The following is a 27533-nucleotide window of genomic DNA, read 5'->3' as shown; positions in this document are numbered from 1 at the left end:
CGCTGCCCGAGCGCGGCATGCCACCAGCACGTTGAGTTACCGTGTGCCTGCCAAAGACGAAAACTAATAAATTCATCTCAGGTGAGTTAAAGTCTTTCATTTAGATTTTGACCTTTCAAAAGAAAATGAATAATGCATTTCAAAATAAAAGCTCATTTTAGACTTGAGAATCAAAACACTTCCTGCTGGAAATGCCACGGCAACGCATTGTAACACTGAAGTTTTCTGATTCCTTAGGCAGAAAGACTGCTGGGAGCAGCCCCTTTCCCTAAGGAGAGCAGATTCACCTGCCAGCCCCGGCGCTGCGGAGCTGTCGGCAGCTCTCCACGGGGCCGTGGCTCGGAGGGCACCCGGGCTCCAAAGGGCTGCAGCTGCGCAATCGCAGCAACACGCCAAGGGAAAATAAATTAAAAAAAAAAATTTAAAAGATTGTTTTGAGGCTTGTTCTCACAGATTTCCCTGGCTGTTAAAGTCGGCACGCCGCTCCCTGAAATCTCGGTGCCAGCAGCTGCCCTGGACCGCTGGGTTTTCTCTGCCCTCCTCCTCCAGCCCCACCGGGCTCCTCAGGACATTCCCAGGAGTTTTGATGGAATGGCAGCTTTCTCTGGTGTCACCATTGCAAGGCACTGGCATCAGCCTGCCAGTCACCCCAGGCTCCACCAGCACCACCAGAGCACAGACCGTACACCAATAAATGCATAGCGTAACAGTCCCTCGGTGTGTTGTTGGTTAATTGATAATGAAATTATGATCCGGGATATAATCGCCCAGAGGAGCTGCGGGCCGTGCGGCAGGCTGGCACGGTTGGCAGAGGCTTTTTGCCAGCCTCCCGGCTGCGATCGCCCCCCCCCCCACCGTGGGAAGAGAAGGTGCCCCACCGCTTGGCCAACGCCAGCCAAAAGGCAATGCATGGCTCCATCAGCGGGAGGGACATCGTGTCTGCCGTAGGAAGGTGCCGCGCCGGGGGGGACCGACACCGGGGGCGGCTTCCCGGCCCCCTCCCACTGCGCAGGGCGACGGCAGCCGACCTCCACCGCGGCCAAGCCTCAGCGGCAGGTTGCAGAAGTGTTTGCTTGGTGCTGCAGTGCCACTTCCAAATGCGTCTATCAGCTTTCAATTTGGCAGAGACTCCAAATACTCATTTCAGCTAATAAAGATACCCGGTAATGTCATATTACAAGGCTGGCAAGCTCCCAGCAAATATTATGGTGAGCCTTTGTTTAATTAGAGGTTTATCAGGCAGGAGCAATTTCCTCCTCATAATGGGAAAAATAAGCTGGGTTTAAAAGTTTGAGCCCAATGAGTACCCTGCTGAAGCCCAGGCATCTCGGGAGCCCATTTCCCAGCCTGAAAGGGCATTTTGCTGCTGCAGGAGCTTTTGCACCCAACTCCTCCTTTTTTTTTTTTTTTTTTTTTTTTTTTAATTTATTTTCTTGTTTCTGCTTGCCAGTTCTTAGCAGCCCCTCCCTGCCCCAGGCATGGGTAGGGCTGGCCGGGCATACGGCCGGGAGCTGGGGGCAGATTTACTGGCTCTTCTTATTCCTCCGCCGCTCTTCTTGCAGTACCTCTTGCCTGAAGACCTGGCGTAAGCCCCAATGCCAAGGGCTGGGGACCCGGCGGTGCCGGCGAGCCAGCACAGCTCCCGCGGGAAGGCAGCGCAGGCAGCGTGCGCAAGCGTCAGGCAGGGCTTTCTGCCCGCTCCTGCCTCCCCTGGGTTCCAAACACAGCCCCCGAAGGGTTGTTTATTCTGAGGATCAGTAAAGTTCAGCCGCCACAGGAGCACACCAATGACGACAACTGTCGGGGTAAGCAAATGAATTTTGAGGGGTTTTCCATCCACCCCGCTCAGGATGGGAAACGCCAGCGCTGGTTGGCAAAGCTCACGGAGAGCACGGAGGCAGCAGGAGTGGGAGCCAAGCGGGAGCCGTTCCAGCACAGCCACCCCAGTCACCTCCCCGCAGCGCATCCGCAGCCGGGGAGAGCAGAGAAGGTGCCGGAGCAGCAGCGCAGCGGCACGTGTGCCGGCATCTCTCGAGGTTCCCCGCATCGCTCCGAGGCGAGGGGAGCCCACGTCCCGCAGGGATGGGCGAGCAGTCCTGTTGCGGGATGCCTCCAGGCAACGGCTACAAACCCCACTGGGACACAGGCACCCGGAGAGGCAAAGCACAAGTGGAATCAGCCCAAGCCGTGGAAAGCCTTCAGAGCACCCTGCAGCGATGCAGAGCTTTCCTGCCTTCACCTCCAGTCAATTCAGTGCTGGACCTCCACCAAATGAGCTCAATTAAAGAGCCGCCGCAGAGCGTTTGACCTCCCTTCCTTGGGAAATGCCAGAGCCACGCGGCCACGCAGCAGCAGGGAATGGCAGCCCCTCACCAGGTCCCTCTGAGGGTCCATCGGCATCAGCACCCATCAGCCACCCGGGAGCCTGCGGAGGCAGATTTAAGAGACCTGAAGCTGTCCAGCTGAGAGCGTCGGCGAGGCGAAGGCAGCGATGCTCAGGTCCCCGAAGGGTTCCGCCTGCTCCGAGAGGACAGAGCAGTCCCAAGAGTTATTGAAAACCATGGCGAGTGCTTCCCAATCTTTTCTTCCCTGTGCGCTTCAGTGATGAGATGTGAGCCGAGATTTTTTAGGGTGCATTAATTCTATCATCGCTGGAATCCAATTTGCTTCCTGACATGAATGAAGTGGGAAGAGAACAACAAGCTGCATGCTAGGCACGCGGTGCTACGAGTTTATTGTCATTAGGGGGGACGACTTCATTAACAAGCGTGAACCCAAGAAGCGGCTCCAGCCCAGCAGAGCCGGGCAGCAGATGCTGCTCCTGTGTTTGCCCCATGCTCGAGCAGCAGCAGCATTTCCAAGGGCCATGGTTTTAATGCCCAGCAGCTCCGTGCACGGTCGCAGCCCTGTCTCTGCCGGGCTCTGGAGCACTCCCTGCACGCCTCATGCCTCTGCGGAGGCTCTTTGCTCTCCGGCAGGATGGGGTCTCACCCCCCCCAGCCCCCTGCCCACAGGGCTGCACCTCCGCAGCCCCTGGCGCACTGCACCGACAAAGCCGCTCGGATTGACCGCCGTGGATTTGCTTACGTTCAAAGGAAGGAAATGGTTTAATTAAAGCTAATGTAATGAAAACAAACTTCCAGGCACCAGCAGGGCAGATGAACGCCCTGCAAAGATTTCTGGGACTATCTGTGCCATAGGGAAGGTATTCCGGGCTGGAGCAGGTAGCGTGGCTCCCACCTGCGAGCCCTGCCTGGAAACGCAGGGAAGAAGGGAAAACCGCCTCGCCCCAGCTGGCTCCTGGTTTCCTGCAGCCCACTTAAACTCCGCAGCTAAATATAGGCATGTGTCTAAATAATCCAGCCGCCTCATTACACCTTCACCATCCGCAACAAAGCCACCAGCATTAATCTAGGCTGGCCGCCGGCAGCTCAGACCAGCTCCATCACAGGGGGACACGGGGCTCTGCAGAGCGTTTTCCCACATAGCCTTGCACCACTAAGTGACAAATTCTCACTCCGGTTTCTTAAACCAGTGCTGCTGGAGATTTTATTTACCAGCCCTTCCTCCTGGCCGCAGGCAGCGCCACAAAGGAGGAGCAGCCGTGGGTGTCCAGGTCCCTCCTGAAGGAGCTGGGACACGAGACACCTCCGTTTCCTAACAGGAAAGGCTTTTTCAACTTTTCTTACTGGCCTCGCCAGTTCTGCAGATTTCGGGTCGAGCGCACGGCTGTGCCGTGGTTTCCAGGGGAGCAGGCAGCACCCTGTCCACAAGGCTGCTGCCCACCGTGCTGCTCGCCAGGCACGCTGTACATGCATCTGCGCGAGCCGCGCACTGCAGCCGCCGGTCGCATTTAATGGCAGCGCGGCTGCTGAGCCGCCAGCTCAGCTCGAGTCCCCGCGTCTGCATCCCCTGCCCGCCGGCACGTCACTTACCGTCGGCTGTGAACGCCTGGCACTCAAGCTGCCTCCTCTGCCACGGCCGAGGGTACAGCACCAGCTCATTCATAAGCCTCAAGAAATATCGTTGTATGAAAATGTAATGAAAGTTATTCAGCTAATCTACTTTAATAACCCAACTTCGGGGCCTCTCTGTGCTGCAGACAGCATAATCATTTTTAAAATATTAGCTGTCATTTCCGATCAGTCCTAGGGAGGCAGAGGAACTCAGCACACGACTTCATCGGGGCTTCTAATTCACCAGCCTCAGCCCCGTAAAAAGAAGTGACACGGCGCTCACGGGGGCACAAGTCTCCTGGGGGCAGGGGGCTGCTCTGCCCCGACCCCCAGGATGCTCCAGGGAATTGGGGGTGACACAGGGGACCCCCGGCACTCCCCACCGCAGGATGGATGGCACCGTGGCTGCAGGCAGGGCAAGCTCAGCACTTGCCTCCACAGGATGGGGATCCCGAGGGTTGCCACCTCCCACGGAAGAAAACGCCGCCAGAGCCTGCCAGTTCTGTGCAGCAAGTTTAATTGATCAAGGATGAGTAAAAAGTAACGAAAATGCCAGAAAACTGCTTCAGTGTGTACAAAACTCATTGCAGAATATAAAATACTTTACAAATATTCTGCAGAATCAGATCTGCAAATTTTTCAGTTAAAAAAAGATTCCAATGTGCCTAAAACATAGTAACGCTTACCAAAAATAAAGACATCCAGCGGTCACCACGCACGGCAACAAATACATTCGCTCTCCCCAATTTGTGCAGGTGGAGCCGCGTGGCACCACCGACGCTGACGGCAATGCCCGGGCATCCCGGCGGACAGCGAGACCTCCCGGCTTGGTGAGGTGCTGACGGCAAGGGGATGGGGCTCACAACCCCCCGTCAGGGAGAGAGGGGCATTCCCGAGGCGGCACTGCCGGGGGAGCGGCGGTGGCCAGCACAGAGACCAGCCGCTTTGCCGCGGCGGGGTCGCAGCCTCACTGGTAGACGACCTTCACGCAGAAGGTTTCCTCGTTCTTGTCCTCGTGGTCGTTGATGTGAATCAGGATCTCCTCCTCGCCCGCGCCCTGGCTCGGGGCAAAGCGCAAGCCGATGGTGTACACCTCCCCGCCGGCGACCTGCGGGAAAACGGGTGGGAGGAGAGGTGGCGGGACCCGGCAAGGACCCCTCGACCTGCCCACCCTCCCCGGGCTAGCACGGCTCTCCCGCGGCAGCACAGCCTGCATCCCTACACCGAGCATCGCTCCGCGCATCACGGTGTCCAGCTGGATGAGGCCGGGGGTCTGGCAAGGTGGGGGGACCGGCGGCAGGAGGACGTACCTCAAAGGAGTCCTCCTTGAACTGCAGGAGGTCGGGCCGGTTGGTGTACAAGAAGTAGAGCCTGGGCGAGGGGTAGGGGTTGGTGTAGGTGATGCGCTTGTTGCAGCCTCTCCCGCCTCCTGCGGGCAGCGAGATCTCGAACGCCTGCGGGTTGAGCACAAGCCGTGGCAGTAGGTGGCACGGACCGCGGGACGGGCGGAGGGAACGACGGGCACTCCCCCAAACCGACTGCGGAGAAATGCCTCCTGCACCCACACGCCGCGGGAGGCGTTTCGGGGCCACGTTGCCTTACGTCCCCTCCTCTCCCCTTCTACGCCTTACACTTGATCTCTGCCAGCAGATATAAAGGAGCCACCTTTGAGCAAAAGCATCCTCCTCACGCCGCCGTTGGCACCGGCGCGGCAGCAGAAGTAATTACGAGCCCGAACGACCCAGGGCCAGGGGAGCAGCTGGGACCGGCCGGCTCGTCCTCCAGCTAATTAATGGACGTCCACAGGGAGAGCCACGGCGCTCGCTCAGGTAACGCCCCGTGGCACCGAAGGCGGGCTGGCACTTGGCAGGATGCCGAGGCATCGGTTTAAACGCCGATCTGAACTTCCCCCGGCACCGAGGGTTTTGGGAAAACGTTTTTAAAAGGAACACATTAGCCGGAAAATCTAATTTTCTATCTTTCAGGCGAGGCCTCTGCCAGCATAGTGCTAATAGAAAGCAGCATGCTGTAGCTTTAATTTCACAACCGGGGATACTTCAGAGTTGACACTCCTCAGCATGGGACTGCCTTCGAAACCGCCTGAAAGACGTTTTACCGCAGTCTGCAGCGAGATTATTTGAGCACCCGAGGATGAAACGTGCGCTCAGGGTGGCAAGCACCAAAACCCCCATAGATGTAAAGAGAGGAAGAAGCAGGAGACGGCCCCGGGTTACTGGCCAGACCGCAACCACCGGTCCGGTGCCATCACCGCGTTTTTCTGGTGCAAGAGCCGCCGTACCTTGGAGATGAGGGGCTGCCTGCAGGACAGGCAGAGCAGCCAGGAGGACACCAGCTGGTGGGACTCCACGTCCACCAGGTTGAGGTAGATGAACCTGCTGCCGGCCCGCCGGGGTCTCACGCCGAGGTACAGGTCCTGGATGCCGTTGGCGGGGAGAAGGAAGGCGCCGTCCGGATCCACCTGCGGAAACCAACACTGGGAGCTGCGGCCACCCGCGGCAGCCTATCGCACCTCCGCGACGTCCAGCTTGGAGTACAAACTAGACCCGACGATCGCTCTTAAAGACCTGCGCACCTACACCACCACTACTGAATCCCACCCACGTGAATACGCCGGGACCGGCTTCGTGTCGGGAAGGATAAGAGCCGCTCGGGGAGAGCCAGCTCCCCCCAGCCCCGGGACTCCTTCCCCTCACAGGCTTTGCCCGGGGAAACTTTTGCTTTTGTTTACGGGACAGCAATTGAGTTTTTGTGCCTTCCATTATTGACATTTGCAATTACGGCCAAACGGATTCTAAAGAAATTGTTAGTCTTCGGATGGTCTCATTAACGCAGATAATTTGCCCTCTGGGGGTTCGTGCCGATGATCCTACACATGACAGCTCTAATCAAAAGATAATTATCGCAAACACTTTAGGGCTGCCTTTCCCGTTCCGGAGGGGATTTCACCAGGCTGGTCCAGGCCAGCCCCTCGCTTGCCGCAGCCCCGAGCCCACCCGCGGCGGGGGTTACCTCCAGCTCCTGGGGGTGGGAGGTGAACGCCTGCACCCTCCGCGGGGCCGGGGTGCCCCGCAGCAGCAGGGAGAGGCGGGAGAGCTGCCCGGCCGTGCAGCTGACGTCCAGGCGCTGCAGCGAGTGCAGGTAGAACTGCCAGATCTGGACGGGTGCTGCCAGCCAGGCGTCCCTGCAGCACAGACAGACGGACGGGGCTCGCTGACAGCTTCTGCTAAGGAACCCGTATCAGTCCCATCCGTTCCCAGAGCATCGTCCAATGGAGACATAGCCCGGCTGGCTCAAAAGGCATTAGCTTGCACAGCGGGGATGCTCTGGCCAGGGGTTATTTAGAGGAAAAGAAAACTATGTAAAACCCTAAGCTGCAAAAGTTTTGGGAAGCCTCCTGCCCAGCTTTCTGCTGCTCAGTGAAGCCGGCTGGGCTCGGGAAGCCGCAAGCAAGGAAAGGGCGGCGTGAGCTCCCCTCCTGCCCTGCCACCACTCGGGGCTAGTGTTTCTCACTTTTGGGGGTCCTGCTACTTACGTATAAATAGCAACAAAGAACTTTTTGATCTGCGGGCTTGGTCCTCCGGCTACTTTTAAGAAGATGTCCTGCGGCTCCCCGGGCCCCTGCGTGCAGAAATCAGAGCATCGTTCCAACGGTTAACCTCGCGATCAAACCAGCTAATGAGGACTCCAGGGTTTCCTTCCCATTAACGGAAAAACCCGCCACCGACCCACTTACGAAAGCAGATGCTTTCAGCATCTAGTTAAACTATGTTATTAAGTTATTATACAGCTTGGCTGAGCTCTTCCAGTATTTTTAATTACAAAAGAGGACACAAACGACTATCGCATTCCAGGTCTGCATCTGTAATCAAATTTTGGCAAATTTTCCCCAAGTTTTCTAACAAGCCGTAATCCAATTACCATACTAACGCGTTTCTGCAACAGCAATTAGCAACGACCCCTCATCGCCATCTGCACGTATGGGCTCAAGTTTATTTTTCCTTTCTACCTCCCCCAGCTGCAGAGCAAGCCCAGAAACTCGTGCCGGGCATTGCAAAGCAAGGGCTGCGCTTGGGGAGGGACGCAGAGCGACGGCTAAGCTTAGCCTAAGGAGCACCTCGGTCCGGCACGGTCCTCCCCACCGCCTCAGCATCACCCAGCGGAGAGATGCTCTGCCGCCCATTCAGAGGATGCGCCGTCCCCCCGCCGCACGACTCCAGCGGCTGCGGAGACCCCGAGCAGCAGGGAAGGTCTCTCCCACGCCCGACAAAAGGCTGCTTTTCCCCAGCATCTTAATCATCTGGTATTTGCTCAAAAGAACAAGCCAGTACAGGCTGCTGCAGGATGTGGTAAGGGGCAATATTCAGCTTCCACCCCAAAAGCCATGTGGCTCCTTTTAATTGGAGCAATAATAAAGGGCAATGCCGGCTTTCATCACTGCCAGCGTTTCGCTACCACGGGCTGATACACAGGGATGCTCCATGGGTGCGAGGCATTTCACCACCACCGAAAACCCCCAGCAGAAGGACACAAAGGACAGACCGATGCCAAAGCATAACCAGTACCATGTTTTTGGTTTCGCAAATGATGTCAGGGTCACTGCAGCGAACAAACATCTCGGGCTCCCCCCCCGGCATCCCCACTGGTGCACCTGTGGAGGAGAGAGACCAAGGTAAAACCGTATTCAGCGTTTTCTGTGCTTGTGCTTGCTACCCTGCACCCCACGCAGCCGCAGCCCAGAATCCCTTACGCAGGGCTACCGGCAAACTACGCGGGCATACTGGTGCAGGGAATTAAACATAAAATTAACGCAGGCAAGCGGATGAAGAGCGAGCGGGGAGTCCAAGGCTATGAGAGGGCGAGGAAGAAGGGATGAGCTCTCTGGATGCCACCCGCACCTCCAGGGAGGCCCCAATGAACCCTGGACGCTGGCTAACGAGGAAGAGCCCGAGCTCCAACCGCGGGCTCACCGGGGAGCGTGTGCCAGGGAGGCAGCCGAATGGTCTTCTTTAGGAAGGTGAGCTCCGGGTGGTAGAATCGGAAGGTCTGGTCCACCACGTGGGGCTGCAGCTCCACCTTCACCCGCAGGATCGCGATGGGCTTCCCCCCGCTCACCTGGAAGGAGACCTGTCCCGGGCGACCAGCGGGAGAGGGACGGAGTTTTGCAAAAGTGATGCTTCTCCTCCCGCACAGCCCCTCGAGCGGCGTTTTCGCCCGGTTCCCTCACCTGGATGTGCTTTGTCCGCCCGGCCCCGCTCTTCCCCAGGGAGCGGGTGGCTGCGTCAGCGCCGGCACCCAGCCCTGCCGGCCCCTGTGGGGTGCAAGAGCTGGTTGCCTGGGGATGCAGCACCGCTATGGCTGCGCGGTGCTCCCCGTGGCAGTACCACCCTGCCCTGCAGAGGCAAACACAGCCGAGGAAAATGCTTCCTACCGGGAACAGCTCAAAATGGGGGCTCACGCCTACCTGCGCCACAACGACGGCGGGGTCCGCGGAGAAGGTCTGATATTTGAAGGGGATGCGGACGGTCTCCTTGGGGCGCAGGTAGACCTGAGGCCTGAGGTCGTCACGGAGGTGGAACATCTCCTCCTCCACCGGCGTAACGCTCTTGGTCAGCTCCTTGAAGTGGCGCCACTCCCTCGGGTCCAGTATGACGCTGGGGGAGCGAGCGGCAGAGGTGCTGGTGAGGACTGGTCGGGAGCCGGTGCCACCCTGGCATCTCCCCAGGTACGTGGGGGAGACCCCACTTCGGCCCCCACCTCAGCTCGGGGTGGTCGACCTCGATGGTCACGGTGTGCTGGACGCCGTAGGGGTTCTTCAGGGCGAACTCGAAGAACTCGGCCGTCCCCAGCACGGCGTGCACGGTGCGGGTGGCGGTGATGGCCTGGCTGAGCATCCGGGAGATGCTCTCGCCCTTGACGCGCTCCCGGTAGGCATCGATGATCTGCAGGTCCCGCAGGTGCCGGGCACGCTGCTCCTGCCAGCCCTGCCGCGAGGGAGGGGACCGTAAGCCCAGAGCCACCGCCGCATCCCCGTCCCCCGTCCCCCCTCTCCTCACCGAGAGCTGGGGCGTCCTCCCGCCGCCGGCGTCCTCCTGCTGCCGCACCAGCGCCATGCGCCGCAGCTTGCGCCGGCGGGCGGCCGTGGCCTCGCCGGGGACGGCCGGGGGCGCCAGCCTCGCCTCCGGCCGGCGGACGCACAGCGCGGCCGCCAGCTCGCCGTCCACCTCCGCCAGCCTCCGCGCCCGCGACACCCGCCCGCCTGCGGGGAGAGAACACCGTGGCGCCGACAAGGGACCCCCGATTAGCGTGGCCCCGAGGGACCCCCCCCCACGATGCCGCCGGGCCGGCAAGGCGAGCGCCGGAGGGGGCAGCAACCCCGCGGCCGGAGGCACGGCAGCAGAGACACCGCCAACCCGAACCCACGCCGCGGGGGATGGACCGAGCCCCAGCCCGGCAGGACTCACCGACGGCGGCGTTCAGGGAGATCCAGCTGCCGGCTGGGATGCTGCCAGCGCTGTCCGGCGCGGGCACGACGCGGGAGCGGGACGGCGGCTGCCCCGGGGTCTCCTCGCATGGGTGACCTGCCACGAGCAGAGACGAGAGTGAGCAGAAACCATCTGTTTTTCATCGTTAAAAAATCTACTACAAATTTTTATCCTCGCGGCAGCTCTTTATAGACAATTTTAAAAAAGCAGGAGCAAGTATCTGGTTGCTAACAACGCTCTGCGAGCCCTACGGCACTCCCTCCAGGGCCTAGTGCTGCTAACACCATACAGCCGTCTGCCAGGAGACGAGCAGCATCAAAAGCACAGTGCCATACTGAGTGAGTCACCACCAAGCCCCTCACCAGCTCCGGTTTTCCTTTCTGTGTTCCCCATCCCCGGGCTGCAGCCCCGCTCCTGCTGCCATCCGCGCTCCCGCAAAGGTTATGCCAAGCGGAGCTGGATGAGGCTCTAAACCCGCTGGGTATTTACCTGGCCTACAAATCCCGTCCCCATCCTTCAGGCAGGCGCACCAAGCTTTTCAATACTGTTTTTAACAACAGTATTTTGAAATTCAAACAAAGAGGACGGGGAAAAAAACCAATCAAAGGGCGGCTGTTGTCCTGGTGCAGCATCTCTCCCTCTTCTGCGAGGTGTGAGTTAAACCTCTCCGTGGGTTGTGAATCTCAGATTCTCCTTCCCAGGAGCTTATCGTCCCTTTGCAGGCAAAGTATGGAAATGACGATTTGAGATATCTTATAATGGAGCTAATCTTCCTTCTGAAGATAAGATTTTAAAACCTGGAGTCACTGCACATTTCTAGGACGGGGAATTAAATATATAAAATAAAAGCAGCCAGCGGGTTCTGGGAAGAATAACATTCTTACAAGCGTGGTTTTCATTGAGGTACAGCCCTCTGCATCTCTCCCACGGCCCCGTGCTGTTTGCTAGCACCTAACTGCACGGCGCTGCCGTCCCCGCACCGCCGGCCTCCCCGCTGCCTTCTGCCGGCGTTTGCAGCCAAGGAGGAACCGCAACCACAACCAGGAGCCACATGCCTCCGCTCGCAGCCCAGCGGCACCCAGAGCCGAGCAGCGCTGGTGCCAGGACAGGGGGTCTGACCAGCACCGGAGGTACCCGGCGAGGCGTGCGTGCCGCAAGGGTGCCGGTGCCAGCACCCAAGGCTGTCGGCAGCGCTCTTACCGACGTTGGCTAGGCAGAGGTGGAGGCGGCCCCTCACCGCCACGCGGACGCCGAGGGGCCGCAGGGCGCCGTGCCGCAGTGCCTCCCGGCCCATCACCGTCACGTCTGGCTCGTACTCGGTCGTGGCCACCTCCAGCTCATGGTGGGTCCTGACGGCCGCCCGGCCCTGGCGCAGCAGGGGCTGGGGACAAGGCATGGACCGGTGAGGGGTAAAGGATGTCTCTGGATGTCCTAGGTCTGGGGGGTTTAGCCCTAGAATACTGCAGGATTGCCAGGGCAGTGGAAGAAAGTTAACGTTTTGCCGCCACTTTTGAGGAAAAGATGACAAATCCCACAATTAGGGGCTTATCGGGCTGGCATCGGTCTCGGTTACACAGAGGGGCTGACAGCAACTCGGTTACTAAAGAGGCAACCTCAACGTGGGACCAAAGGAAAAGTCAGGCTCTTCCTTAACGTTCCTGCCTGCTAAGCAGGGGGTCTCCTGCATCGTTAGCAGTCCTGAGGGCTTGAGGGGAAAGACCTTCAATTTAACTGATACCTCCAGTTTAACAGCAGCAGACCCAACCAGGAGCAGGGAGTCTCCATCCCAGACGTCAATCTGGAGGCTGTGCTCGGCCAGGTACCGCACAAACCAGCGCTGCTCCCCGGGTCGCAGGAAAGCCGGATCCACCATGTACTTCAGCTGCAAGCCCGGCGGTCCTGCGAGACATGCGGCATCGTCATGGAAATGGAGCTTCTGCCGACAGCAGCACATCAGCCAGGACGGGGACACTCTTCTGCTCCGGAGAAGCCTGCCCGCTCGCATCTCTGCTCTCCTCCACTTAATGAACCCATCGGTCAAGTAGTAAGGTCCAAGGTCCCCCGGGACTGCACCCGCCCCCCAGAAACACTCAGTCTGTACAGACCCCCCTCCATTTCCATTAATAGCTCCATGTGGAAAAGGAGCTTCCCCAGCCACAAGTCCTTGGTGTCTCTCAGGACCAGAACTTAATAAGGCACAGAAAGAAACAAAGAAGAGCATTCAGCGAGGAGGATCAGAGCCGCTCGCTCTGGGCACTGCGTTCTCACGTGCCGCCTTTCTTTTCAAAGGCGCTTAGCTGCAGCAGCAGCTGGCAGCCTCGACGTGCAAATCGTGCCACCAACACTTCCCGGCGTTCTACTTCAAATGTTGGACATTTTGAACGTTTTTCATGATGTGCCACACAAACTAGCGGAGGCTGGCTATCAAAGCAGGCGCCGGCCTGTTCCTCAGCCCACAGGCAAGCCCAAAACTGACTGATGGGAGAAGAGCGGCCGCACGAGGATGCTAAAACCGGAGCTCACCGGTGCCAAGGGTCCCGTCCTTGTTCACCCGGACAAGGAGCTGTGCCGGCACAGCCGCCAGCCCCGCATCCGTGCTGACCAGCTGCAGCCGTGGCGTGGTGACTGGTGGAAAACGGTAGAACTGGAAGGTGAGGAAGATGGTCTTCGGCCACGTCCCCTCCACGCCATCCTGGGCGTCCCTTCAGGAAGAGAGAGGGGGTTGGGTTAGCTCATGGCGCGGCACTGCCTCGCCATCACGAGCAACTAGTGCGTTTGGCACGCACTGAAAGGCAGAAGAACAAGAGAAGATCGGCAGCATCACAAGTATTTGGACTTCTCTGAAGACAGCGGGCATATGGTTTGCCTTGGCTTTCCAAAAAGCTTCACAATTCCAGCTGTCCTCTGCCATATGCTGTGACAGAGGAGCCCAGCAAAGGCAGCGTTTTACCTTCACAGAGCAGACTGCCATCCACAGAAAAAACACAAGTGGGGCCTTATCCAGCCAAAGCCACCCCCACGGGTGCCAACTTTCTCAACTCCATATGCATTTATGGAGAAACCCTGCATTAACTAGCTTTTACATCGCATTGTGGCTAATGGATACAATAAAAAAAATTGGAACGTGATTTAAGAGTGCCCGGAAAGGACAAGAACATCATTGTAAAACCCTGCGGGGCTTTGCCACCACGGCAGGCGCTGGGGGAAGCAGCACTTTTGCAAGGACTTCTCCCTCTCAAGCAGGGAAGTGGGTTGGGGGGGATTTTGGTAAAGGACCCTCCCCCAGGAGGCCCCCAGGATCTGCCCGCAGAAGGTACCACGAAGAGCTGCCATCCCACCTGCCAAAAGCCAGGAACTGCAGGATTATTTCGTTGCCTTGCAGAAGGTCGGCTTCCTCCAGCCGCGGGCTAAAACTCGCCGGGTCCACCGGCTCCGAGATTTCCACCGGTACCTGGTTGTGGTCCAGGATCTCCGGGAAGCCGGCGGCGTGCAGTCGAGCCAGGGAGGCACGGGAGAGCAGGGTGCGGGAACTGACAAGAGAAACGGGGGTGAACCGCGCAGAATCGGCCACGAGGGACCCCGGCGGGCCGGGCGATGGGGACACAGGAGCCCGGGGAAGGGCGGCCGAGCATCACCTGCCTGCCTGCAGCCCCACGGCAGCGAGGGGCACCTGCAGCGGGGTGAAGGGCAGCGCCCGCAGCTGGTCGCCGGCGCAGGGCTCTGGGTCCGGCGAGCCGAGGTCAGCCTCTAGGTGAGTGATCCCCCCCTCCTGCCAAGAGCCGCGGCCACGCCGCACCGGGGGCTGGCCCCTGCACCGCGCCGGGACCGACAGCTGGGACGCCGACAGCTGGTGGGAGAGTGGCAAGCGTCAGCACCCGCGGCCCCACGCCGGGGGAGAAGCCCCCCCAAGGCGGGCTGCCCTGCGGGGACCCCGGCGTTGAGGCCGGCCAGCGGCCCTTCCTTGCTGAAGCGGCTCAGATGCCACATGCTCCGGCATCGCCGCTCTGCCGAGAAGCGGCACGGCACCTCTGCTTCTTATTTAGCTGCTGCGCTTTCGCTGGCAAGGGGAGGGATGGGAAAATGCAGCAGGAAGATCAAACCGCTTAATGCAGTCTTGTGAAGCGTTTTATTTCATCAAAAATATTTGTGTGCCTTGATCCTTGAATCAAGATATAAAAAAAGCATAAAGAGGGATCTCGGTATTCATAGCTCTCCTTAAATCCCAGTAGCTCCGCACAAAGAAACCGTGCGTCACTGTCAGCGTGTACCGGGGACAACAGTACTCAGCAAATCTGGGCTGTCAAAAACCAGAACTGCCCTTACAAATACATTTGGGGTGTGAAAAGAGCTGAGGCAATCTCGCCCAGCACGTTATAGGCAGGGTCCCTTTTGCTGCCTGGGAGGAGGTGGGTTTGAGCAGGACGCTCGGCGCCTCTTGGCCGCAGCAGCCAGGAAAACCGGCAGAGGACGCGACCGGGAGCACATCCTCAGCCCTTGGGTCATCCCCCGGGAACACCGCTGCCCGCCACCCGCGTCCGCGCACTTACCCCCGGTCCCCGCGGGGAGGCCGCCATTCGCAGCGGGGCCTGCGGACCTGCGGAGAGGGACGGGAGAGATGCGGTAGCGGAGCCGTCGCCCCAGGCCCCGCCGCCGCGGCTGTGACCTCCGCCAGCGAGCCCCCTCCAACCTCCCGCCAGCCCTTTTAAATCTGGGGGGTGAAACCAGCTCGGTGAGGTGGCTGACCATCTCTCAACCACTTATTTGACTTATTTTTCCAATACGACTGCTGCCTGGCGGGGGGGAAACATAGCACGTCTCCAGATCCAACCGTTACTTTGCTGGAATTAGGCTAACTCTGCCGCAAAAGGCAGCTCCTCCATTCCCAGACAGTGCCGCGGTTCCCTCCGGCCATCCGGCGCTGCCTAAGTGGGATGCTTAATGAGACGTGAAAGTTTTAGGATACTTAAGGTTTTCGTCGCTCCTCTGTTATTTCTTGTCACTCCCTTCATCTATTCGTGCGTTCGTGCCCTGAAACGGTACGAGCTTTATCGTGTTTATATTTGGCTGCTCGGCTCGCGCGCCGGCACAGCTGAGCTCGCTGTGCCGCTGAGCCGCGGGTCCTTCAGAGCGGAGCAGTCCAGGGGCACAGATGTTCTATCTCTGCATCCACGTGATGCTGAGACCTTATTTTGCTTTCACCACCACACATATTCTGGCTATTTCATGCTGACTGCTGTGCAAAGGAAACCACCCTGTTTCCCTTACGTCTACAACATTGTTTTCTTTCAGTTAGGATGGCTTTGGCCAGCGTTAAGGAGACGATGGATGGATCCATCAGCACCACCGGCAGCTGAGCTGACAGAAGATGCGCTTGGCCTCCGCTGGCCAAAAGGGCCAGCTGGTGGCATGTTTTCCAACAGAGCTCTACAAGAAGTTAACCAAACACTCATTTCAGCAGCTCGGAGAGCAGGCTGGCTCTCGCGCGTGGCCGCTCACCTCACGGCACGGCTCCAGGACCACCGCCGCACTTCCCAAGCTCTCCCCGGTGCCACCAGGCCCCCGGAGCCAGGGAAAGGCCACGCAGCTCATCTCCTAAAATCGCCCTGTTGGGGCATCTCCCCTCGCCGGGCACCCTGCCCGCACTCCAGCACGCTCCCTGCAAGCCGGAGCACGCCAGCCCAGTGCCGGGCTGGAAGCTCACCGTCGGCGCGCGCTGGCTTTTCCCTTCACCGCACTGCAACTCCCTCAACATCCCAGCCATCGCCAGCTGAAAGGCATCCAGGAGAACCTTTCAAGCAGCGCCAGGAAGGCACCAGCAGCGATGCAGCCACGTCGCAGAGAGCCTAACCCAGCGCAGCATCGCCAGAGCCCTTCATTTCACCCGTGAAGCTTTCCTGCTCTAAAGCCCCTTACACCAGCAAACCCGGCTCCTCGCCAGCAGAAAGCCAGGACTTGCTGCGGCAGAGCCATGGTGCCACTGCCATCTCGTGGAAGGCACAGCAGATCCAGAGCCAGAGCAGGAACAGGCATCCACCGCGCCAGCTACCGGCTCACCAGAGGAGCTGGATAAGCTTGTAAAACGTATTTAAACACTGTCAGGTATCTGGAGCATCGCACCGTGACCTGCGTGGGAACTGGAGCAGGAGCAGAAGCGACGCTGCAGGGGAAAGGGAAGTTTTGTTTCCCATCGATCACGAAAGGGGGGATTAGACAGAAACAAGCCACAGAGGATTTCCAGGAGCGGGGGGCATTGACTCAACTCCGTGCCCAAACCCAAGCCAATGGCAGTCTTCTTTCTGCCTCCAACACACAGAGCGCTGAAACCCCGACCACCTGGCAGCCCTGCACTACAGACACATAGACAGATAAATGCATATGTGCACGCACGCATACGCAGCCCGGGTTTTCCTGGCTAGGACGATCGAATGAGTGCTGCTGTCACACTCCTTGAGCAGCAGCACAAGAAGATTATTATTTTTTTCCTCAGCCTATAATTGCCATCTCTCCTGTCCTCACGTATGGAGGGATTCAGAGTCGAGAGAGCAATGCGCTGCTGGTGCAGCTGCTGCACCCATCCAGCTGCTCTGGGTGTTGAGCACCGGAGCCCAAACGCCATCAGCGCGACCCGAAACGGGAGCTGGCTGGTGCCATGCTGGAAATCCTTGGGGATTTTGCACGTGGCTCAGCGCTACTGTCACAGGGGGATTTTGCAAGTTCAAAAGTGAGAGCTGAATTCACCTCGATGGAAACTCGGTTCACTCCGGTAATTCATAAACTAGCTTACTCGGTGAAGACGTGTTTTTTTTTCTCCTGAGCAGACACCAGTGCCACACTCTGTATTTTAAATGTCAGCGATCTGGAAAACACTCACTCAGCGATGGCGTAGGAGGCTTCTCCGACTCGTCCTTGTCTTTACGTAGGATCTCCGCCGCAGTTACAAGATGTTCTTCCGAATCAGTGGAAACATAGAATTGGACAGTCCCAGACTCCACGTGCTTCCCCTGAAATTAGAAACGAAATAGTTTTAGACAGCGTGCTACACGCAGCCACCCCCGTACCTTCGAGAGACGACTCCCTTGCCCTGCAGTCAGAGAAACCGTGGTGCAAGCCAGAGGCAGAGCTAGCAAGGGGCTAGCTACTTTAATTTCTGACCAAATACCCCTGTCCTTGCAGAGACACACACACAGCCCCCTGCTAACTCCACCCACCACCACCCGGTATAAGACTTTTACTGAGCAAGTTCTGCAGACACTCATCTGTCCTGGCCCGGAGCAGAGAGCAACCCATGCAGCTTAGCACCACAGCCATTATTCCAGCCACCCCGCCGTGACTCCTTCGCCCCAGGCCTAACCTGCTTTTGCTGATAAACACCTGGGAACGAGGTTTTTACCTCGTGCATGCGCATCTCGGAATAAACCGGCTCAGGTCACAGGAGGCCTCCAAGAAATATCGCAATAACTGTGCCGACCAGCTACGTGGCAGCTCAGTCTGCCCGTCTGCCATCACTGAAGTCAAGCAGCACCAGACACCGAGTGCGCTACCTATCGCCGTAGACGCTCGCTGGCAGGGGCTGGGGGGCTGCCGCCCTCCTCTTCCCGAGCCTCTTCATCCCCCCACAGATTTGCAGAGAGCTCCCCCGTCGCCGGGGCACTTACAAAGGTTTTGGCAAAGAGCCTCTCTAACGGCAAGCCCGTCCAAGCACCGGCAGCGTCCCCGTGTATTTTGCAGCGCAGAAGCGAGGCCTTACCTGTCGGGAGCTCCTGCCGCTCGTCGGGGTCCGGTAGACCAACGTTTGGCAGGGGCCGCGGCAGGCTCCGCCGCGCAGGGGCAGGACCACCTCCGCCTCGCCGGCACCCAGGTCGGGGCTCCAGATGGCCCAGCGCACCGAGCGTATGTCGGCCGTCTCGCCGTGGGCACTGCCGGGCAGGGCCTGGGTGGGGGAGAGGGGGGAGCGTGGTGAGTGCCGGGCACCCCGCCTCGCCGTGGGATGGAGGAGCGGGTGCTGCCAGACAGATGCCGGCTCTCATCTCCCACTGCGCCTTCCCGCACCCGGCTCCGGCATCACAGAAACCGTTCCCCCTCCGCCTGTTCTGGAGACATTCCGCTTTCCAGCACCTTAATTTCTCTTTCTGCACCCATTTTCTGCCCCCCCCGCCACCAACTGCACCTTTCTGCTCCCATCCCTTTGCAGGCTCTGAGGAGCACCAGGAATGCTTCTCTGATGGAGAGGGACACAGCGATCCCGGGGAGGGGATGCAGGATCGCGAGACCTCTCAGCGAAAGAGCACTGACCTGGCCTGCACGGTTTTGAGGTTTGCTTCTCTTCCCTCTGCCAGCAGCGCCGCAGGCAGAACCAGCACCTTCCTACATGATTTCACCTCCTCAAGGCCACAGCCACAGCTGCCCACAGGCACGAATCTCACTTTCTCCCTGTAAACCCCGTACCACCCTTCCCCACAGGGGCACACTGTTTTTTCTTGCATATATCCCATTTACTCAGCCCATCACTGACGTTACTCCCCTTCCCGCAGCCTGCAGCTGCAGTACAGCAGGCACCCGTGCTCCAGGTAACTGCACCTCATCCCTTCACCAATTATGCAAGCGACTACACCTCTGTATTATGGATCAGCATAATATAATGCTGATATAATGTAAAAGCACGATATAATGCTTTTCAAACATAACAGGGTTTTCATCCCTTGTATGTATTTAGCAGACGGGAAAGGCAGCCTAAAGGCTTCCACTTACCCAGGCGCGTCCACGGCCTCCCCTTAAACCGAAGGAGAGGTGCAGAAGCAAACCAAGAGGTCTCTATCTGCGCCCGCAATCGCCCTCGCAGCCTGCTAATTATGGCACGGAGGACAAGGCGATCAGCTCGGCAAGCGGCTTTGGGATTAACTGCTCTGCCCAAGGGCTGCACCACAGGAACTGGCTCCACCGCCACCCCAGCCAGCGTTCCCAGCACCCAGCACAGCCAAATAGATCTGCGTCTGGAGCCCCAGATGCCCGTGGGTCCTCGGGTTTCAACTTTTTAAAGGAGTTGAACCCCACATATAATCTCCGACAGCAAGGGTCAGCTTCTCCTCCCCCCCTCAATAGAAATCCCTCCGGCCTGGCACGTGTGTCCCACTTTATAAATACCCATTTTCCCCCCCCAAGTTTTGCTCTGGACAGCTCTAACAAGAGAGGACATTTGAGCATTTTCAACGAGCATGATTAGGGCCTCCTAACGAACTGATGGCCATTGATTCAGCCACACTATGAGCTAATGGCTCCAATAGCAAAGGGGCTCTGGAGGGGACTACCGAAGGGCTCACTAAGCTGGGTTTAACCTGGGGAAAGGTTAAACTGAAATAGGTGTAAATGATCGGTAAGTAGGCATTAGTGAGCGGGTCTCTGCAGTCAATACAGAGACTTCTGGCTTTAAGATCCAGAGAACATCAGGCTGAAGCTCCCAGAAAAGCACAGCATTCAGAAAAGAAAAAAGAGCGGGAGAGTTAACTTCTTTTTGGCATAAATGCTAAATTCTAAAGAAAAGCCTTTTTTAAATCAAAAAAAGATTAAATATTCCAAATTAGCTTGCCAGAACACTATGGGACTGCTGCAGGCTACACTTTTCCATATACATATACACGGTGGAGAAATGTAACCACATGTAATTAAAAGGACTCAATAAGCCCATTTGCAGGATATTTTTTGCAGCGCTGCGGAAAGCACCTGGACACTTTGTGGGGCCATTCGCTGGACACTTTGCAGGGCCATTCATTAGGCAGCGTGGCCCTGAAACCAGGAGCCCCTGCGTCTTGGAGGCACTGGATGGCGAAACGGGAGCAGAGGACAGAGTTACTCAGCAGGGCTCGCTCCCCCAGCGTCAGATCTCCACTCTTTAATACGGGACGGAGACGAGGCGCACGCACGCTCAGCCCTACCTTCCCGCCGGCTCTCCCCGAGCTGCAGAAGACATACTCCAGCTGGAAGCAGACCCCAAACGCTGGGTGAGGGACCATTTCGCTCAGGTGGATGCGGCTCCTGAGGACCAGGGCTTGACCTGCACCCCTGCACCGGGATGGAGAACCGGCTGTCAGCAGCACCCGAGGCAGGAGGGGACTGACACCGGCAGTGGAGGGTCTCCCCCTTACCTGGCTCCGGAGCCGGGCACCCTTGGGCAGCCGCCCCGCACCACCTCCGCCTCCGGCACCAGCACGGCGACCTGCGGCGCCTGGACGAAGCGCAGGCCGTTGTGGACGCCGACGTGCAGCCGCCGCTCCCGAACTGCCACCCCGTCGCCGTCCGGCGCAGCGTTAGCCTGCGACAGGTAAGTTTTTCAGCTCGGGCAGCGAGGCGGCACAGCATCCCTCCCTGCACTGCCCGTGGCCAGGAAAATTCAGGCAATCTGTCGGAAGCTCAAAAAAACAGGACCCACCCCTCCAGCGGCTGATGGATATTAAAATCGTTCGTCTTTATGGCAGAGTTGGCGCAAATCCGGCAAATAAAGAAGGATTCGGCCAGCAGTCCTTACTGGGCACCAAGCGCTGCTGTTCCTAAAGAGACGTACTCAATGCACTGCACTTTATCTTTGCATTTTCCATAGCAGAGCAAACCCAAATGCTGCTTATTAGCGTCTGGATGTTCAAAACAAAGCCTACACAGAGCACCTGCATGCTAATCCAGCCACAAAGCACGCAAGAGGCTAGCACAGCAAAAAAGAAAAAAAAGCCAAAGCAAAAAATCGGAGACTCCAAGCAAAACAAATACACAAGTGCCATTTACTTGAACCTTTCCACTCCGCCCATAAACAAAGCACCGGCATTACTGCTTGTGCACTGTGCTTTCCCCTGCTGTAACTGCATCGGCAGTACCTGAAGTAAACGATCGCTGTTCAGCAAGTCCAACAGTTCTTCCTCAAATTCCTCCAAGGAAGGGTACAGCTGGACGGACAGCCTCTCCAGATAGCAGGTGACTGGCTTCATCAGCCGGGGTTTCTGCAAGCAGTCACCTGAAGAGACAAGGTGGTGGCCACAGGTCACGCTGCAGCCGGGGGGACGATGCTGGGAACGCAGGGGCACCCGCAGCCGGACCCGAGCCGAAAAGCAGCACCGGGGAGAGGTCGTGGCCGTGCACAGGCTCTCTGGCCACGGGGCCACCACCTTTATGTGGACATGGGGTGTTTGCAGAGACGCACGGTGAAACGTTCCTGCTTCACCCAGCTTCCCTGGCACATACACGCCTTGACACCCGGGAGAGACCCAGAAATACCCAATGCCTTCGGTGTCAATGGATGCAACCTGTTTACTTAATAAAGCCACCGCCGCTGCAGTGCTGAGGTGCCCTGCAGTGCAAGACGCTGGCTCTCCCCTCCTTCTCGGCAGCACTGGGGACTCGGCTGCTTTGGAGACCTTGCTCAGCTTTAACGTTAACAGTTACAACCCCCAAAACGGTTAGCAGTAGGGTTTTTCCGGCAGTAAGCCGAAGAATAATTCCGCTCCAGAACTGAGAGTCCTTTTTACCCTCTGAATCCTCAGATCATGCAATTTTAATCGCAGCAGCTCCAACGGCAAGGCTGCTACCCACAGGGGAAGATTAACGAGGGCTGAGGGTGCAAGGGCTCGTCCCCCCGAACCTGCCAGACCCCCAGCGATCCTGAGCCCCGCCACCAAGGAGGACGACTTTAAACAAGTTGCAAGGGCTTCTCCTAAGACGCCGCTAAACAGCTGTGATTAAACCAACCATCACTTATCCCCAGCAGCTTCCCAGGAGCGAAGCAATTAATGGAAGAACAGACTGAAGCCGTTTTGACATCTTTCAGGATAAGCTATGAACACAAGGGCTGCAGCCCCACCGGCGGAGCGGAGATGCTCTCGCCAAGGGGCAGCACTGCAGAGAACCCGTCGGTGCTCCCAGAATCCCCATGCCAGCGCCCTGCCTGCCCTGCCCGCAGCCTCCCCAGGGACCTGCTGCCTTCAGCAGGAGCAGCACAGGCAGCAGGGAAAGGGAAGGAGCCCTTACTCGCATCTCCATGCGCTGGCAGCAACCCGGGAATGGTCTGCAGCCCAGACACCAGCAGGTTTTCGGGAAGGAGGTGAAATATCGCCTCCAGGGGCTGGTGGGTCTTCAGGGCATACTGCAGGTGGCTCTTCTCCATCACCGTCAGGTATTTGTTCTCTGAAGAAGAGAAAACATCCCAAAATGACCAAAACAGTGTGGGGGAGACAGCTTCGTGGCACCACTGTAGAAGAAATCATTATCCACAAACGCACGTGTTGGGAGCAAAGGAAAACCTGGGTTTGCCCGGCCAGGCTTTTCCCGGCTGGCAGTAAGGCACGTCCGCTTAGCACTACCAGGGCACGGACCACGTAGCGCATCGGCCGGACACACACGATACTCATTTGGATAAGAGAGGCTGCCAAGAAAGGAGCGAGACGCAACGTCTTGCAGCTGCTTACTTTCCACGGGGTCCTGGAAGCGCGGGTGCAGTAAGGCGCGCGGCGTCCCATGGTACAGCTTCAGCCTGAAAGCAAAGAGCACAGGTGCAGTGGTCAGTAAATCCACCCTGAAGCACATCTTCAACTTCTGCAATGCCTCCGCTCAACAGTAAGAAATCACCTTCCTGCTCTGCACCCGTGGTAAAAACCCTGTCCTTTATGGAAAGGACAGGCATCACTTACAAACCCATTGCTGCTTCCCCAGCCATGAAGAATTCCAGGTTTCTAAACACTGGCTTTGTTTCTGCAGCCCCAGGACCACCCTTTCCCCCCTCCCGAAGCAGCCGTGCACATTGCCACCCCGATTCCCGGCGTGCCCCATCACGCGGCAGCGGGGGGACCTACGCTCTGTCCTCAGCGGCCGGATCCGTCGCCTCCGACCCGCTGCCAAAGAGGGGGATGAGTCCAAAGCCACAGGAGAGATGCCGAGAGCCCCCGTCCCCTTTCCCGGCCGTCGCCACCACTTCCACGACGGCAGCGATGCTGGGGTGGTTCAAAGACGTGTGGAAGTAAATGGTCTGGGACAGGAAAAGGAGAGAGAAAGGGTATTTCGGAGGTGGTGGCGGCAGCTGCGGGCAGAGCAATAGCCGTTGCGTTTGGACAGCCAGCAGCCCAACCAGACCATCCATCAAAACTTCCAGGCAGCAGCTCACGGCAAACGACCTCCAGCACCGCTCGGAAATCTCAACCTCCTTAAATCTCAAACATCATTAACTTTTTTTTTTTTTTTTTTTTTTTTTTTTGTGCTAACACCCATTTTCCGCATGCTGTGGACCCCGATAAGAGCAGGGCTTTGATGCGCCCCTGACCTGCAGCATCATAGCAAGGCCCACGCTGGGAAAGCCAAAGGAGCTGGAAGCCCCCCTGCCGCAGGGAGGGGAGACGGGGGTGGCCCGAACCTGAGGGCAGGAGGGGACGGGACACAGGTCACCTCCCCGGGACAGGATTTAAAGCTAGGTTAATCTTTCTGTTAAAAACTCATTACCGCAGTGTCCCAGGGAAAACGTTTACTGTAATCACAGGCTGTCAGGAAGGGATAACGGAGAGAGACATTACCGTGTCAACCCAGGGAAATAAATCGTTATTCTATTATCTTTTATTGCAAAACGTTGAAGTAATGACCGCTGGCTGCAGACCGATGCCTTGCCTTGCAAAGACACAGACAGCCCTTAAAGCGGATCCCTTGTAAAACCAGGCTTGCTGTTCCTTTTGCGAACGCTAACACCGCTTTACGACAGCTCGCTCCCCTCCCCTAAACCCTACGAGGACGATGCGGCGCAGGGGTCACCTTAACCCACCACACGTGCGGACCCCGTCCCCTGCCCACTGTCCCGGTGAAGCTGGCGAAAGTGCAGGCAGCAGCACGTGCAGGCAGAAGCTCAGCGCGTGGCCTGCGCAGGCAGAGGATGCGACGCCCCCGCGCGCTGCCAGGTCTCGCGAGGCGGCTCTCTGGCAGCCGGCAGCTTCTCCTGCACGAGGAGCAGCGCCTTTCCCCCTTCCCTCGCCTTCCGCACATCGATTGCCTCTGCACCCGAACTCTTTGCGACGCTCAACTGCTGAGTATCGTGAAGTTAAAAGATCCCAGTGCTCAGCTGCAACGCAGGCTGCAAGACCCCCGAGCGCTGCGGCTGCACCGTGAGCGTGCTGGGCGGGCTGCAGGGGATGGGCAATGCAATTCGGCGACGGCAGACAGGCTGTGAGACGCGGTCCCCTAACACCCCAAAGCTCCTGCCAACTGCTCCCAACCGTACGCCAAACACCCAGGAAGCCTGCGGACATAGGGATGGTGCTTGGAAAGTCATCTGGCGAGGTGGGGAGCGGCACCACATCGCCCTCTCCGCAGCACGCTCTGCCATAGTTTTTCTGCATCCCCCTTCAAAAAAGCAGGGGTTGGCCCGTAATTAACATACTCGGGGGAGAAATGCACACGTCAGCGCCCCTCAGATACCGATTTAAATGAATGAAGGAGCGCGGCGCTAACCTGTGCCACACTTCACCTGCAGCACCGGAGGAGGTGGAAATAGAAGGTATGAATTAGAAAACGTGACATCTCGGCTGTCGTCCCCACTACGGGGCAGCGGGATCTCCCCAGTAAGGGGGCACCCCGGTTTGCGGGTATCAGCAGCAGATGGAAGCACGGCTTTGAGCCAGTTAAGCCCCCAGGTAAGGGAAGAAAGCAAGAAGGTGAGAAAAGTGCTGTCTCGTTCCCTTCCTTCCCACTCGTGAAGAAACACTGCTCTCTGCCGCCGGCTCTGAACACAGCAGGCGGCACGCGGTGGCACGCCGCTGCTCCCACGCCGTCGCCCAGCCCCGGAGGTAACCCAAGAGCCCGATCTCCCCATTCCAATAAACCGTGCATAAAACCTTAAGAAGCGGGCAGTGTCTGGGGTGCACCCTGGGCAAAGGATCAGGAAGGGAAAAGGGTTTGCTGCTGCTGTCTGCCTGCGTGCAGGAGAACGAAGCCCCGCAGACGAGGCTCAGCAGCAGCACAGACCGACCACGGGCCAGAGCCCGGGCACGCTTCGGACTTGCCGCTTTAAAAGGCTCACGGCTACGGCGTGCCGATCGCAGGCTCCCAGAGCTCTCCGAGCTCCGCTTCCACAGACTGACGGAGCCAAACCAGCACCAAAGAAGAGCGGCTCCAGGCTGAACTCGAGCAAAGGCGGCTTTTCCCTTCACGTATTTAAAAACCTCCCTCCTCCGACTTGACTCCTGCAGCTCCAGCCGCCTCCCCGCGGGATCGCCGCCCCTTCCCAGGGGGGTGCCGGCGTTTTCCCAGACCCAGCCGGCACGGCCGCCCCCCCAGCACCCTACCTCGTTGAAAGCCGCCCTGGCCGGGCGCGGCGGGGCGGCACGGGCAGCTCGCCGGCTGCTCCTCCACGTCCTCCCGAAGAAGTGGTGGTAGGTGGCATCGAAGAGGGAGAGGCGCAGCTGGTACTCAGCTCCCTGCAAGGCACGACAGGACGGGGACACGCCAGCTCAGCGGCCCCCAACGCTGCAGAAAACACACTTCAGTAAAAGGGGACAAACAATTCCCGTTTTCGAATCGATGCCCAAATCAGGCCAGCGGCCACGGACAGCTTTGTGCATTGCTGGAGAACCTGTCGGAACGGCAGAGGTTGAACAAGAAAAGCAGAAGTGGGAAAACTGAACATTAAGCATCTAATAAAGGAGTAGCAGACTTTTAGAGCGCTCCCTGGGGATTTTACTTTAAAAATGCTCACCTAGATTAAAAACTAACAAAAATTAAAGTGTTTTTAATTAAACACTAACCCAGATTTGCAGGTGAAAACCCCTGGGATTGAGACACGGCCCCGATTTGTGTTTCCGGGAGATTTACAGTTAGTTCCCCCCAAAACAAGTAACCTTGTCTTGAAAACCTCTGCCGGCAAACACAGCAGATCCCGGCCGGCGGTGGGCAGAAAGCAAGGGCTCAGCGAGAAGACACTGCTGGGCTCTCCGAGTCCCCCCTACCTGGGTGAGGGCAGCCCCTTCCAGGTACTTCAGGACGCAGCGGAAAGCCGTGGAGCCCGGCCGGCGAGTCCGTCTCCGCTGGCAGTGCGGAGGAAGGACGACGTTCCGCAGAAACACCTTTTCCCACTCGCTCATCTTGCTGCCCCGGAGGTCGCCTCTCCCTCCCGGCGTCGGCTAGGGCGAGGGCTCGGCTGGAAAACGGAGCCGGGAAACGCACGCTCCGGCCAACGCGCTCCGAGGCCGTGACGCCACGCGCGTGGACGGCCGCGACGGGACGTGCCGTAAAGGGGCTCTGGGTTCCCGCGGGACGTGCCGGCCTTCCCCGGGAGCGGGCGACTCGCCGGGGCGCAGCCGGAGGGTCCGGCGCAGGTCACCCCAAGGTGCGGCACCCACCGCTCCTCCCGTCCGAGTCGACCCGCGGACGCCCGCAGAGACCCGTAGAGGGATGCGCTTCTGCGCACGGACGCGCGGGCACGGGAAACCCACGGACACGCGGGCACGTGCCCGCAGACGCCCACGCACGCGCGCCGACACCCGAAGACGTACGTGCATGTGCGTGTGCGTGAGCGTACAGCGCCATGGGGGCCGGCGGTGGAGGGCGAGGCCAGGCGCACCGCGGCGCCCGCCCGCACACCCGCTGCTCCCGCGAGTGGGTGCCCACGCAGGCAGGGACGGGGCTGCTGCCCGCGGCAAAACCGCGGACACGCGTGGCGGACGGCACGGCCTCTACGCGCCCGCGCACCCGCGCGCGGCGCCCGCGCGCGCGGCTCTGAGAATCGGTGCCCGCGCGCGGCTACAATAGGTGCCCGCGCGCGGCTACGGGCGCCCACGCGCCACCCGCCGGCTCGAACCCGCGCCGCTCCGCGTACTCACCGCGCCCCAACGCCATCTTCGCGGGCGCGACCAACCTCGCGCCGGGGGGGAGGGACGGGGATACGGAGGCTCCGCCGCAGCTCACCGCCCCGCCGCCCGCGCTCCCGCGCCCCACCCCGCCGGCGGGCAAAGGAGAGAAACGTCGGCGGGACGATCCCGGAGCCGGGCCCGGAGCGGCGGCGGCCGCGGAAGCGGCGGCGGCGGCGGTGACCGTTTCCCAACCTCCCTCCTCGGGCGGGTGGTCG

At 58.9% G+C, this 27533-nt stretch overlaps 1 protein-coding gene across 3 annotated transcripts in view; it reads right to left on the bottom strand.

The window, feature by feature from the left end:
* NPHP4 (nephrocystin 4) overlaps positions 1-27364 on the bottom strand; it is a 27996-nt gene extending 632 nt beyond the window's left edge. Inside the window, exons 1-29 of one of the 3 annotated variants that reach the window (XM_049801443.1) lie at positions 27289-27364; positions 26416-26606; positions 25756-25887; positions 23287-23459; positions 22903-22967; positions 22466-22621; positions 21319-21455; positions 20599-20765; positions 20389-20515; positions 18207-18389; positions 17331-17460; positions 15007-15053; positions 14095-14306; positions 13798-13989; positions 12983-13161; positions 12198-12358; positions 11660-11840; positions 10439-10555; positions 10031-10233; positions 9732-9958; positions 9439-9628; positions 9202-9285; positions 8945-9101; positions 8540-8625; positions 7510-7595; positions 6987-7158; positions 6256-6435; positions 5267-5410; positions 4243-5064 (exon numbers count right to left, since the gene is read on the bottom strand). In XM_049801443.1, the coding sequence (XP_049657400.1) occupies positions 4924-5064; positions 5267-5410; positions 6256-6435; positions 6987-7158; positions 7510-7595; positions 8540-8625; positions 8945-9101; positions 9202-9285; positions 9439-9628; positions 9732-9958; positions 10031-10233; positions 10439-10555; positions 11660-11840; positions 12198-12358; positions 12983-13161; positions 13798-13989; positions 14095-14306; positions 15007-15053; positions 17331-17460; positions 18207-18389; positions 20389-20515; positions 20599-20765; positions 21319-21455; positions 22466-22621; positions 22903-22967; positions 23287-23459; positions 25756-25887; positions 26416-26550 (4164 nt within the window). In that variant the 5' untranslated portion in view covers positions 26551-26606; positions 27289-27364 and the 3' untranslated portion in view covers positions 4243-4923. Of the gene's footprint in view, positions 1-4242; positions 5065-5266; positions 5411-6255; positions 6436-6986; positions 7159-7509; positions 7596-8539; positions 8626-8944; positions 9102-9201; positions 9286-9438; positions 9629-9731; positions 9959-10030; positions 10234-10438; positions 10556-11659; positions 11841-12197; positions 12359-12982; positions 13162-13797; positions 13990-14094; positions 14307-15006; positions 15054-17330; positions 17461-18206; positions 18390-20388; positions 20516-20598; positions 20766-21318; positions 21456-22465; positions 22622-22902; positions 22968-23286; positions 23460-25755; positions 25888-26415; positions 26667-27288 lie in introns of those variants that run through there. The other 2 variants (XR_007506134.1, XM_049801459.1) reach the window with 2 other exon arrangements.
* Positions 27365-27533: the final 169 nt, after the last annotated feature.

The sequence above is a fragment of the Accipiter gentilis genome, chromosome 1, assembly GCF_929443795.1.
Source record: "Accipiter gentilis chromosome 1, bAccGen1.1, whole genome shotgun sequence".
In the NCBI taxonomy this organism is placed as follows: domain Eukaryota; kingdom Metazoa; phylum Chordata; class Aves; order Accipitriformes; family Accipitridae; genus Astur; species Astur gentilis.
The sequence above is the reverse complement of the archived record's forward strand: the minus strand, read 5'-3'. Positions and strand labels throughout refer to the sequence as shown.